This window comes from Galeopterus variegatus, unplaced genomic scaffold, assembly GCF_000696425.1.
Source record: "Galeopterus variegatus unplaced genomic scaffold, G_variegatus-3.0.2 Scaffold8282, whole genome shotgun sequence".
Classification (NCBI taxonomy): domain Eukaryota; kingdom Metazoa; phylum Chordata; class Mammalia; order Dermoptera; family Cynocephalidae; genus Galeopterus; species Galeopterus variegatus.
In genome coordinates, this window is record NW_007734393.1 from 1 (window position 1) to 11,096 (window position 11,096).

Genomic DNA, 11,096 nt, shown 5'->3' on the forward strand with positions numbered 1-11,096 from the left:
CACCTCACCAACGGCCACGCCCACGCATCCACCAATAACCATCCCTACCACCTCACCAACGTCCACGCCCACGCCTTCACCGGCAACCACCTCTACCACCTCACCAACATCCACGCCCATGCCTTCACCAGTGACCACCTCTACCACCTCACCAACGTCCACGCCCATGCATCCACCAATAACCACCCCTTCAACCTCACCAACGTCCATGCCCACACCTTCACCAGCGACCACCTCTACCACCTCACCAACGTCCACGCCCACGCCTTCACCAGCGACCATCTCTACCACCTCACCAACGGCCACGCCCACGCATCCACCAATAACCACCCCTACAACCTCACCAACGTCCACGCCCATGCCTTCACCAGCGACCACCTCTACCACCTCACCAACGACCACCCCCACGCACCCACCAATAACCACCTCTACAACGTCACCAACGTCCACATCCACGCCTTCACTAGCGACCACGTCTACCACCTCACCAATGGCCACGCCCACGCGTCCACCAATAACCACCCCTACAACCTCACCAACGTCCACGCCCATGCCTTCACCAGCGACCACCTCTCCCACCTCACCAACGACCACCCCCACGCACCCACCAATAACCACCTCTACAACGTCACCAACGTCCACGTCCACGCCTTCACTAGCGACCACGTCTACCACCTCACCAACGGCCACGCCCACGCGTCCACCAATAACCACCCCTACAACCTCCCCAACGTCCACGCCCATGCCTTCACCATCGACCACGTCTACCACCTCACCAACGACCACCCCCACGCACCCACCAATAACCACCTCTACAACCTCACCAACGTCCACGCCCACGCCTTCACCAGCGACCAGCTCTACCACCTCTCCAACGGCAACGCCCACTCCTCCACCAATGACCACGTCTGTCACCTCACCAACGGCCACCTCTACCACCTCAGCAACAGTCACGCCTATTCCTACACCAACACCCACTATCGTCCCCACAGGTCGGATCTCCACAGCGCCTCCAGGTAAACAGACATCTGGTTCTTCCTCTCCCAGGAGCATCCACTCTCCTGCCAGGGAACTCTGGTCTGGGTGCCACCTTGTGCCATGGGCCCCTGCTCTGCCCAGTGAGGGCCGATTCCCAGGAATACTCATGGCAGTCTCTGGGTGCCTTCTCTTCCTGCTGAGCGCCATCACTCTGTGTTCAGGGAGCCACTGACCACCGGCCTGTGTGTGGATAGCAGAGCCCAAAGGCAGCCCCCTCAGCACACCACTCTGTGGTGCAGCCACGTGGACAAAACCCATCCCGTGGGGAGACCCCCAGTGTGTGGGGCCAGGCTGTGTGGGGCAGAGGCTGCCAGTGAGGTTCCCCGAGAGACCCTTGCTTCCCTTCCCACTTCTATCTGTGCCTCCCTACTCAGCACCTCTGGGACCTCTCTGGCCTGCCACAGGTGGCCTTACCAGGCAGCTGGTCCAGCCTCTCTGAGGTGGACTGTTATGCTGTGGCAAATCCCCCTCCAGCCACCTCTTGCTGGCAGTAGAGTTTGCCAGCAAGCTGTGTACTGCCTGGAGCACCAGCTCCCCCATGGGTCTCCTTGTCACACTTGCCATGTACTGTGACTGCAGCCCCGCAGCGCCACCTTCTTTGTGACTACCGGAGCCCGGGAAGTGGACATGAGGCCTTCCCACCTCACTGCTCACTCCCACTCCTGACCGCCTTCCTCACAGGCACGACCACCTCTTCCAAGACTCCCCCAAGCAGTGGGACCACACCTACCATGCCCGAGACCACCAGCACCTCGGCCTCCAGGGTGCCCACCCCCACGCTGAGCCCGCTTGTCTCTCCCAGCATCAGCATGAGCACAGGCCAGCGGCTCACCACCGTTAGTTTAGTCATATGCTGCGTCCTGAATGACACATACTACGGCCCAGGTAACATGCCGTGCACTTCTGAAGATGCTTAGGATCAGGGCTAAGGTCCAACTTGGCAGCTTGCTTGGGAAGCTGGATGCCGGGTGGGGGTGGACATCTCCGGGGCCAGCCCAGCTTGCTGGAAACATGAGTTGGGGACCAGGGTTCACCTGTGGTCCAGGGGCTAAGTGAGGTGGGGACGCCCACGTGCCCGAAATAGGGCATGGTGGGCTTCCCTCTGGGGGCCTCTGTGGGAACTTGCTTCTGGATGGTGTTGGGATGGGGTCTCTCCCTGGGCAGGTGAGCTGGTGTACAACGGAACATTTGGAGACACCTGCTATTACGTGAACTGCTCAGTGAACTGCACCTTCGAGTTCCACAACTCATCCTGCCCATCAACACCCTCCCCAACACCCAGCGCACCAACGCCCAGCTCGCCCTCCACACCGACACACATCTCTCCAGCCACCACCAAGCCCCCTGCATGCCCAGACTTTGATCCTCCCAGACAGGTCAGTGGGCCATGGTGGCTTTGTCCCCTCGGCACAAAGTGCATCCTGTCCAGGCGTTCAGGGACCAGGTGCCACCTTTCTGGTGGTCATCCAAGATGCTCCTCTTGCCGCACTCTGCGCCGTGTCCAGCAGGGCTGAGGCTTCCAACACCCTCCCAGGCGCAGTGTCTGCCGAGCCCTGCCCCTCTCTCTGTGCCCAAGCTTGCCATAGTGAGTGGCCAGTGAAGACAGGCCCTTCCCTCTGCCTCCCGGGCAGGACTCTGGGCACTCACGCCGAGGCCTCCTGAGCACGGCCCACCCCCTCCTTGCGGGCTGTGGTGTGGCGGGTCACACTGACCGCCCTTCACCCTCTGCCCACAGGAGAACGAGACCTGGTCGCTGTGTGACTGCATCATCGCCACTTGCAAGCACAACAACACCGTGGAGATCGAGGAGGTGAAGTGCGAGCCCCCGCCCATGCCCACCTGCTCCAACGACCTCAAGCCAGTGCAAGTCATGGACCCGGATGGCTGCTGCTGGCACTGGGAGTGTGACTGTACGTGCTGCGGCCACCCCCCTTCTCTGTGGGTGGGGGCGCAGGGCCGGCGTCTGGGGAGTGGAAGGGCTGAGACTCCACCGGCACAGCCCCAGTGGCCGAGTGCCAGCTGAGGCCCAGGAACAGTCCAAGGGACTTGTCATGCCACCTTGGACAGGGGGCTTGGGCAAGTGGAAGGCTTGCATGGTGGGGCAACAAGGGTGCTTCTGAGGCTGAGAGGGACAGGCTGGGTTGGAACCCTGGATCTCTGGCTCCTAAGCCAGGCCCCGTTCTACAGAATGGGCGCCACGAGCAGCACTGGATCCACCGAGCTCGTATGCGCCACGTGCCCGAGCCCAGGAGCAGGCTTTTCGGGACCCTGGTTCCTGTTGCTCTTCCAGCCTGTCCCGTGAATCCTGACAGAGTCCTGGTCCCTGCCCCCCACCCTGGCCTGGGGCTGTGACCAGCTCCGTGGTGCCAGCTCACCAAGCTCCTTCTGCAGGCTACTGCACTGGCTGGGGGGACCCACACTTCGTCACCTTCGATGGGCTCTACTACAGCTACCAGGGTAACTGCACCTATGTGCTGGTGGTTGGTGCCAGCTCACCAAGCTTCTTCTGCAGGCTACTGCACTGGCTGGGGGGACCCACACTTCGTCACCTTCGATGGGCTCTACTACAGCTACCAGGGTAACTGCACCTATGTGCTGGTGGAGGAGGTCACCCCCACCGTGGACAACTTTGGAGTCTATATTGACAACTACCACTGTGATGTCAACGACAAAGTGTCCTGTCCCCGCACAATCATCGTGCGCCATGAGACCCAGGAGGTGCTGATCAAGACCATGCACATGACGCCCATGGAGGTACAGGTACGCGAGGCTGCAGTCACCGGCGTCCTCGGTGGAGCATGCCGATGCGGGCCCTCTCACATGGTGGTTCCCCATGCGACAGAGGACTTGGAACTAGGGGCCCAAGTGCAGCCTCCCCCAGAGCCACGCTGGAAAAGTGGGAGAGGGCGGGAGCCTCACTCGGGGACACACCCTGTTCCCATGGGTTTTCCAAGTGTGTTCAGGGACATCCCTCTGAGCCCAGCCAGTCATGCCCCCTCCCTGAGGACAGGGGAAGGTGGGCAGGGGCTCTGCACATACCCAGCTGAGTCCTCCTCACCTGCATGGAGGCCTGGGGAGCCCTACCCCCTGCAGGGGGCTCCCAGGAGCACTTTCTCTGGTTTACCCTGGGACCAGCTGGGACAAGGGTCTGGCTTTGCACAATGGAAAGAAAGCAAAAATGGGGGTGGGGGAGGGGCAGGGGCATTGCCAGAGACCCCCCACTGCATGTGTAGGTCTAGCAGGTGGGGGAGGGGCGGCCCCAGGTGCTCTTCCACGATGGGGCTCAGGTGGCTTGGCCAGAAACACAGCGCTCCTGGAGAGGATGGGGCATGCCAGTGCAGGGCCAGCTCTAGCCAGGTGGCTGCCAGCTCCTCCCCGAAGGCTCTCCCTGACCCCAGGTGTATCGGCCACAGGTGCAGGTCAACAGCCAGACGGTGGCACTGCCCTACGAGAAGTATGGGCTGCAGGTGTACGAATCGGGCATCAACTACGTGGTGGACATCCCCGAGCTGGGCGCCCTCATCTCCTACAATGGCCTGTCCTTCTCCATCAGGCTGCCCTACCACCTGTTTGGCAACAACACCAAGGGCCAGTGTGGTGAGCCCTGCAGCCCCACCAGCACCTGCGCCCTGCCCCGGGGGGGTGGCTGGGCCAGGGCGGAGTGAGTGCCACCAGCCCAGCTGGGGGTCTCCTGCTCCTCTGCTTGGGGCCGCCTGTGGCGGTGGTCCCTGCAGGGAGCCAGTCAGAGGTGGCTTGGCCTAGTCTACGCCCTCGGCCCTGGTCTGCCAGATGCCAGGGGATCTGGGCTGGAGAGGGGAGGGATCTGAGGGGCTGCCCTGTGTGCTGGGTGACGTCGCCTGGTGCTGGTTCAGCGTGGCCCTTCTTGCGGAGGCAGGCACCTGCACCAACACCACTGTGGACGACTGCATGCTGCCCAGTGGGGAGGTCATCTCCAACTGCGAGGTCGCAGCTGACCAGTGGGTGGTGAACGACCCCTCCAAGCCACACTGTACATACAACAGTTTCACAACCCAGCGCCCTGTCCCCACGAAGCCAGGGAGCAACAAGACCTGCACCGAGTCTCTTCTCTGCCAGCTCATCAAGGACAGGTGACCCTGACCCTAGGCCTGCCTGTGGCCTTGGCCACTAGTGAGTTACAGGGCCTCAGGAAGCAGCCGCGATGCCCTCCCAGCCCCTACAAGGTCTACAAAGAGGCGGCGGCTCCTGTAGAGTGTGGCACTAGGAAGGCGGGAGGTCATGACACCACGGGCAGGTGCCAGGTGCCAAAGGGGCCCAGGAGCTGGGCTTCGGTATTCACAGGACCAAGCTGCCATGTTAGACTTCCCCGTGCCTTTTGTCTTTTTCTTTCTTTCTTTTTTTTTTTAAAGATGACCGGTAAGGGGATCTTAACCCTTGACTTGGCGTTGTCAGCACCACGCTCAGCCAGTGAGCGAACCGGCCATCCCTATATAGGGAGGTGCCAAAGGGGCCCAGGAGCTGGGCTTCGGTATTCACAGGACCAAGCTGCCATGTTAGACTTCCCCGTGCCTTTTGTCTTTTTCTTTCTTTCTTTTTTTTTTTAAAGATGACCGGTAAGGGGATCTTAACCCTTGACTTGGTGTTGTCAGCACCACGCTCTCCCGAGTGAGCCAAGGGCTGGCCCTCCCTGTGCCTTTTTTGACCCCCAAAACTCTCCCGCCTCTCAGGATGGTGCAGGGTCAGCTGAATTTGAGGCCCAGGGTAGACCAGTGGGCCCAAGACAGGGTGTGCACCCAGGGCTCATACTGGGAAGGCAGGTTTGGGCTTACATAGGGCAGTGGTGGGGGCTCTCCCAAAGCTGGGAGCCGCAGGGAGGGAGTGCCCGGTCCCCCAATGTGTGTGCGTCGAGTAGAAGCTGGGTGGCTCTCTACCAGGGCTTCTGGAAGGGATCCTGGCACCAGGTGGCCAGGTAGCCGAGCAGCTTCCATCTCTGGGAGCCACAACAGAGTGCCGCATGCTGGAGCCTCAGTGCCCAGCCTCCTTCCCCAAGGCCGGCCCTGCCCGCTACAGTCAGCTTCGGGCACTGTCTGGTGGTGCATGTGCTGGGGAGGGTGGGGGCGGCAGTGCTGAGCACCTCAGCGGAGTGTGACCATGACCCATCCCCACAGCCTGTTCGCCCAGTGCCATGCCCTCGTGCCCCCCCAGCGCTACTACGATGCCTGCGTGTTCGACAGCTGCTTCGTGCCCGACTCGGGCATGGAGTGTGCCAGTCTGCAGACCTACGCGGCCCTGTGTGCACAGCAGGGCATCTGCATCGACTGGAGGAAACACACCCAGGGGACCTGCTGTAAGTACCCTATCCCTGTCCCTGCCCTTGTGCTGGGAGCCTGTGGGCCAGGGCGTCTCCAGGCTCTGCCGGGGGGCTGGGCACTGTCACTCAAGGGCAACATGGGCCTGGCCCTCCTGACCTGGCCCTTCTGATTCCCACAGCTGTGACGTGCCCGTCTCACAGGGAGTACAAGGCCTGTGGCCCTGCACAGGAATCCACCTGCAAGTCCACGTACGTCACATTTGCTAGGACACGGGCTCGCCCCTCTGGGCATGCACCTGGGTGGCACTGTCTGGGCTTGGTGGTCCTGCAAGCCCACTCCCAGCTGATGATGCCCTTCTGTCCCCAGTTCCTCTCAGCAGAATAGCACGGGCCTGGTGGAGGGCTGCTTCTGTCCTGAGGGCACCATGAACTACGCCCCCGGCTTCGATGTGTGCGTGAAGACCTGCGGTATGTCCCCCTCTCGCGTGGCTCCCTCCTGCCTCCTCCTCGGGGACCACAGAGGCGGTGGCCACCTGCCGCACCAGGACTCTGCTAACAGGACGTGTCTTTTCCTCCTCCCCAGGCTGCGTGGGACCCGACAATGTGCCCAGAGAGGTGGGCCCTCCCGCTTGGTGCTGGGGAATGGGTGGGATGGAAACGAGGACTTGGGAGCCTCCAAGGTGGGGAAGTGAACCCTTGAAGTCCCGGAAGCCGAGCTAGCAGGGGCCTCCACCCACCCACCCGCCTGTCCGTCCATCCACGCCACCCACCCGTGGTCGCAAAATGATCTGCCTAAACTTGAGGTGACGTCTTGGCCACCAGAGCTGTCTGTGTCTCCTGCGTGAGGTCACAGCTATGGGTTGACTCCCTTGTTCCATGCTGCATGTGCCCAACAGACACCAGCAGTGCACCTCCCACATGCCCCTGTGCTGGCAGAGGCTGGTGCACTGGTCGTGGCTCTGTGATGTTAGCAACCTGGTGCCCTGAACGGGCAGCTGCTGTCCTGTGCCAGGACCTGCCCCAAGTGCTCGGAGGTGGGGGGCATGTGGCTGGCACGGGACCCCTCAGCGGGCTGCCAGCTGCAGATGCGCCACGGTGCAGCCCTGGCGAGGCCGGCGGCCAGCGCCTCTCCTCCCGGCTCAACTCCTCCTCCCTACAGTTCGGGGAGAGCTTTGAGTTCGACTGCAAGGACTGCACCTGCCTGGAGGGTGGAAGCGGCATCGTCTGCCAGACCAAGAATTGTGACCAGAAGTCCCTCACCCAGTGCGAGGAGGATGGCACCTACCTCGCCACGGAGGTCAATCCGGCCAATCCCTGCTGCAACATCACCTTGTGTAGTAAGTCCGCCCCCCCTGGAGGGACTGAGACTGGGCCCCTGGGGACCGCGTACCCTCCTCGGCGAGTGAGGGAACAGTGGCTGGGGGCCTGCTGGAGGCTGGGGGCTGAGATGTGCCCACCCGAGGGGGTGTTGCAGGCGGCTTCTGGCCCAGGGCCCGCATCCCTGCTGTAGGGGCCAGCCCGGGTGGGCGGGGGGTCCCACAGAAGCCCGGGGAGCCCAGCCCTGTGCAGCGGTCCTCACGGCTGCGTGTCACCCTGCCTTCAGAGTGCAACACCAGCCTGTGCAAGGCGGAGCCCCCTGTGTGCCCGCTGGGGTTCCAGGTGAAGAGCAAGATGGTGTCCGGAAGGTGCTGCCCCTTCTACTGGTGTGGTAAGAGGGGCCCGCAGTGGCAGGGCAGGAGGGGCGGCTGCAGTGAAATGGCTCCCTCCCAGGGGCGTCGGATTCAGGGGACACAGACAGCAGCAGGGCTGACACACCCGCCTCAGCCCCGAGTGACTGCCCTGTCTGTTGGGAGCCGTGCGGACAGGCGGGGCCACTGCTGCAGGACTGATGGCCCTTCTGTCCCTTTCTCCCAGAGCCTAAGGGCGTGTGTGTTCACGAGAACGCCGAGTACCAGGTGAGGCCTGGGCAGGGAGGGGCAGGTGGGTGAGGGGTTGGGGCTGGGGTGTGGGGGTCCCTGGCAGGCCTCTTGGGCTGGCTGGGTGCTGGGGAGGGCCCCGCGCCGAAGGTGGCCCCTCACCATCTCTCCCTGTGCCCGAAGCCCGGTTCTCCAGTTTACTCCTCCAAGTGCCAGGACTGCGTCTGCACCAGCGCCGTGAACAGCAGCACCATGCTCAGTGTCATCACCTGCACCCACGTGTCCTGCAATACCTCCTGTAGCCCCGTAAGCTGCCAGCCCCGCCCCTCACTCCTGCCTCAGTCTACCCTCTTCCCTTCTGTGAGAAAAGCTCACAGGCCCTGCATATGTACCCACGGAGTGTTGTCCTACCAGTTTCTTTCCTTTTTTCAACGACAATCTGTGTCCGTCCCCAACTCCCCACCTTGACACCCACCTGGCCTGAGCCTGCCCATGGCCCCATGTGCTCAGCCTGGGTGTGTCTGTGTCCTAGGGCTTTGAACTCATGGAGGTCCCTGGCGAGTGCTGCAAGAAGTGCGTGCAGACACATTGCATCATCAGCAGGCCGGGCAGTGAGCCCACCGTCCTCAAGGTGCACCAGCTCTCCACGGCCCCTGGGCCCCTGACACAGTGTGCCCACCAGAGCCCATGGCAAGGACTGAATGACTCTGGCTTCCCTGGCTGAATCCTCCCAGTCCCCGGCACAGCTGTGTCCCAGTTTCCTGGGGCTGCCATAACAACCACAGCTGGGTGGCTTAAAATAGCAGAAATTGCTTCTCCTGGTTCTGGAGGCCAGAAGTGCAGGATTAAGGTGTGCAGGGCCACACTCCCTGTGGAGGCTCCGGGGAGGACCCTCCCTGCGTCGTCCAGCCTCTCCGGGCTGCAGGCGGCCCCGGGCCTATGGCAGCTTTGCCCCACTCTGTCTCCATCTTCACGTGGCTTCTCCTCTGTGTCTGTGTCTCCTCTTCTGTCTCTTATAAGGACACTTGTCATTGGATTTAGTGCCCATCTACCCCAGCATGCTCTCATCTTGAGAGCCTTCAATTAATTACATCTGCAAAGACCCTTTGTCCAAATAAGGCCACATGCACGGGTTCAGGGAGTTAGAACGTGGTTATGCCTTTCTGGGTTGTATGGACTACAGGCTTGTGTCTGTCCCTGGGCCCTGCCCAGTGTCCTTTGCCCCATGGCTTTGGGCCCACAGGCCAGCCCTCCTGTCCCAGAAGCCACAGGTGCCAGGAGTTTCTGGTCTGTCCTTCTGGGTTGGCCTCTGGGGCGGGCCTGCCTACTGGCCCTCACCTGCACTCTCCCCTGCCCCACAGCCTGGGGACGTACAGAGCGACCCCACGAACAACTGCACGTTCTTCAGCTGTGTGAAAATCCACAACCAGCTCATCTCATCCGTCTCAAACATCAGCTGCCCTGACTTCGACCCCAGCACTTGCCTCCCGGTGAGCCGGCCATCTGGGGCACTGGCGCGTGTGCTCTGCTGGGAATGGGGGGTCCCCAGTGCTGGGATGGTGGCCTCTGGTCTGGTCTGCAGCTGCCCCGGGAGGCTTAGCCCTGGCCCTTCTGCAGGATCGACCCCTTCCCCAGCCCCGCAGCAGAATGGGGTTGCTCGCACACTGGGGGGCACCTGGGGGCCCCGGCTTATTCTTCTTTCCCTCCAGGGGTCCATCACATTCATGTCGAACGGGTGCTGCAGAACATGTGAGTGCAGTCTGCCAGCCAGTGGTGGGGTTGCTCGCACACTGGGGGGCACCTGGGGGCCCCGGCTTATTCTTCTTTCCCTCCAGGGCTCCATCACATTCATGTCGAACGGGTGCTGCAGAACATGTGAGTGCAGTCTGCCAGCCAGTGGCTCGCAGGGCCAGCCTGGCTGGGGGTGACTACCCAAGGGTCCCCTCAAGGAGAGGAAGGCACAGGGGGCTGGTGCCCCAGGAGCCCTGCTCCCCTCTGTGCCTCCCACGCTGTCCAGATGCTGAGTTTGAGGGTATCACCTGGGGTGCCCAGGAAGCCTGAGTCCCTTCCCAGGGAGAAGCAGGACAGAGCCCCAGCCACAGGGCAGCTGGGGACTGGTGCCTGCCTCCCGGAAGGTGGGGGGGGAGGGGAGAGCAAGCAGCGAGGGACAGCTGGTGTGGTCCCACAGAGGAGCTGAGGCCCCAGCCCTGAGCCTCTGCCTCCCTCTGCCCAGGCACCCCTCGCAACCAGACTAGAGTTCCCTGCTCCACCATCCCCGTCATCAGGGAAATTTCTCATGCTGGCTGCACCAAGAACGTCACCATGAATTATTGCTCAGGGTCCTGCGGGACTTTTGCCATGTGAGTCCCAGGCTGCGAGTGTGCCCTGGTGGGGGGCAGTGGAGCCCAGTATGGCTGCCGGGAGGCCCCAGAGACGTGGCTGCTCACTCCCAGCCCTTCCCGCCCAGGTACTCTGCCGAGGCCCAGTCTCTGGACCACAGATGCTCCTGCTGCAAAGAGGAGACAACCAGCCAGCGCGAGGTGTTCCTGAGCTGCCCCCACGGTGGCTTGCTGAACTACACCTACACCCACATCGAGAGCTGCCTGTGCCAGGACACTGTCTGCGAGCCCCAGTGGACCAACGAAGACACCTCCGTCCGTGCCCGGCGCTCCAGCCCCCGGCGTCTGGGGAGGGAGTGAGCGGGGTCGGCCCCACACTGCCCCCGCTTCCCCATCCTCCCGCTGACTCTTTGAGCTTCCTCACCTCCTAAGCTTGCTTTCCTCGCTGCAGATATTTATTTTCTGAGTCTGTTCAATCCTTTGCTTTCCAGTAATAAACTCAGGCAGAGACAC

General features: G+C 62.2%; 1 protein-coding gene across 1 annotated transcript; it reads left to right on the forward strand.

Moving 5' to 3' along the window:
• Window positions 1–7: 7 nt before the first annotated feature.
• LOC103608312 (intestinal mucin-like protein) lies at window positions 8–11,096 on the forward strand (the record flags this gene model as incomplete). The annotated part of the gene is made up of 22 exons (XM_008592758.1): window positions 8–156; window positions 228–1,016; window positions 1,513–1,607; window positions 1,720–1,923; window positions 2,203–2,414; window positions 2,774–2,948; window positions 3,551–3,798; window positions 4,452–4,635; window positions 4,934–5,147; window positions 6,186–6,364; window positions 6,508–6,577; window positions 6,696–6,796; window positions 6,912–6,943; window positions 7,488–7,665; window positions 7,932–8,036; window positions 8,243–8,283; window positions 8,428–8,550; window positions 8,777–8,875; window positions 9,606–9,734; window positions 9,954–9,993; window positions 10,478–10,604; window positions 10,712–11,096. Coding segments are annotated over 22 exons (3,726 nt in total), but the record flags the coding sequence as incomplete, so codon positions are not given.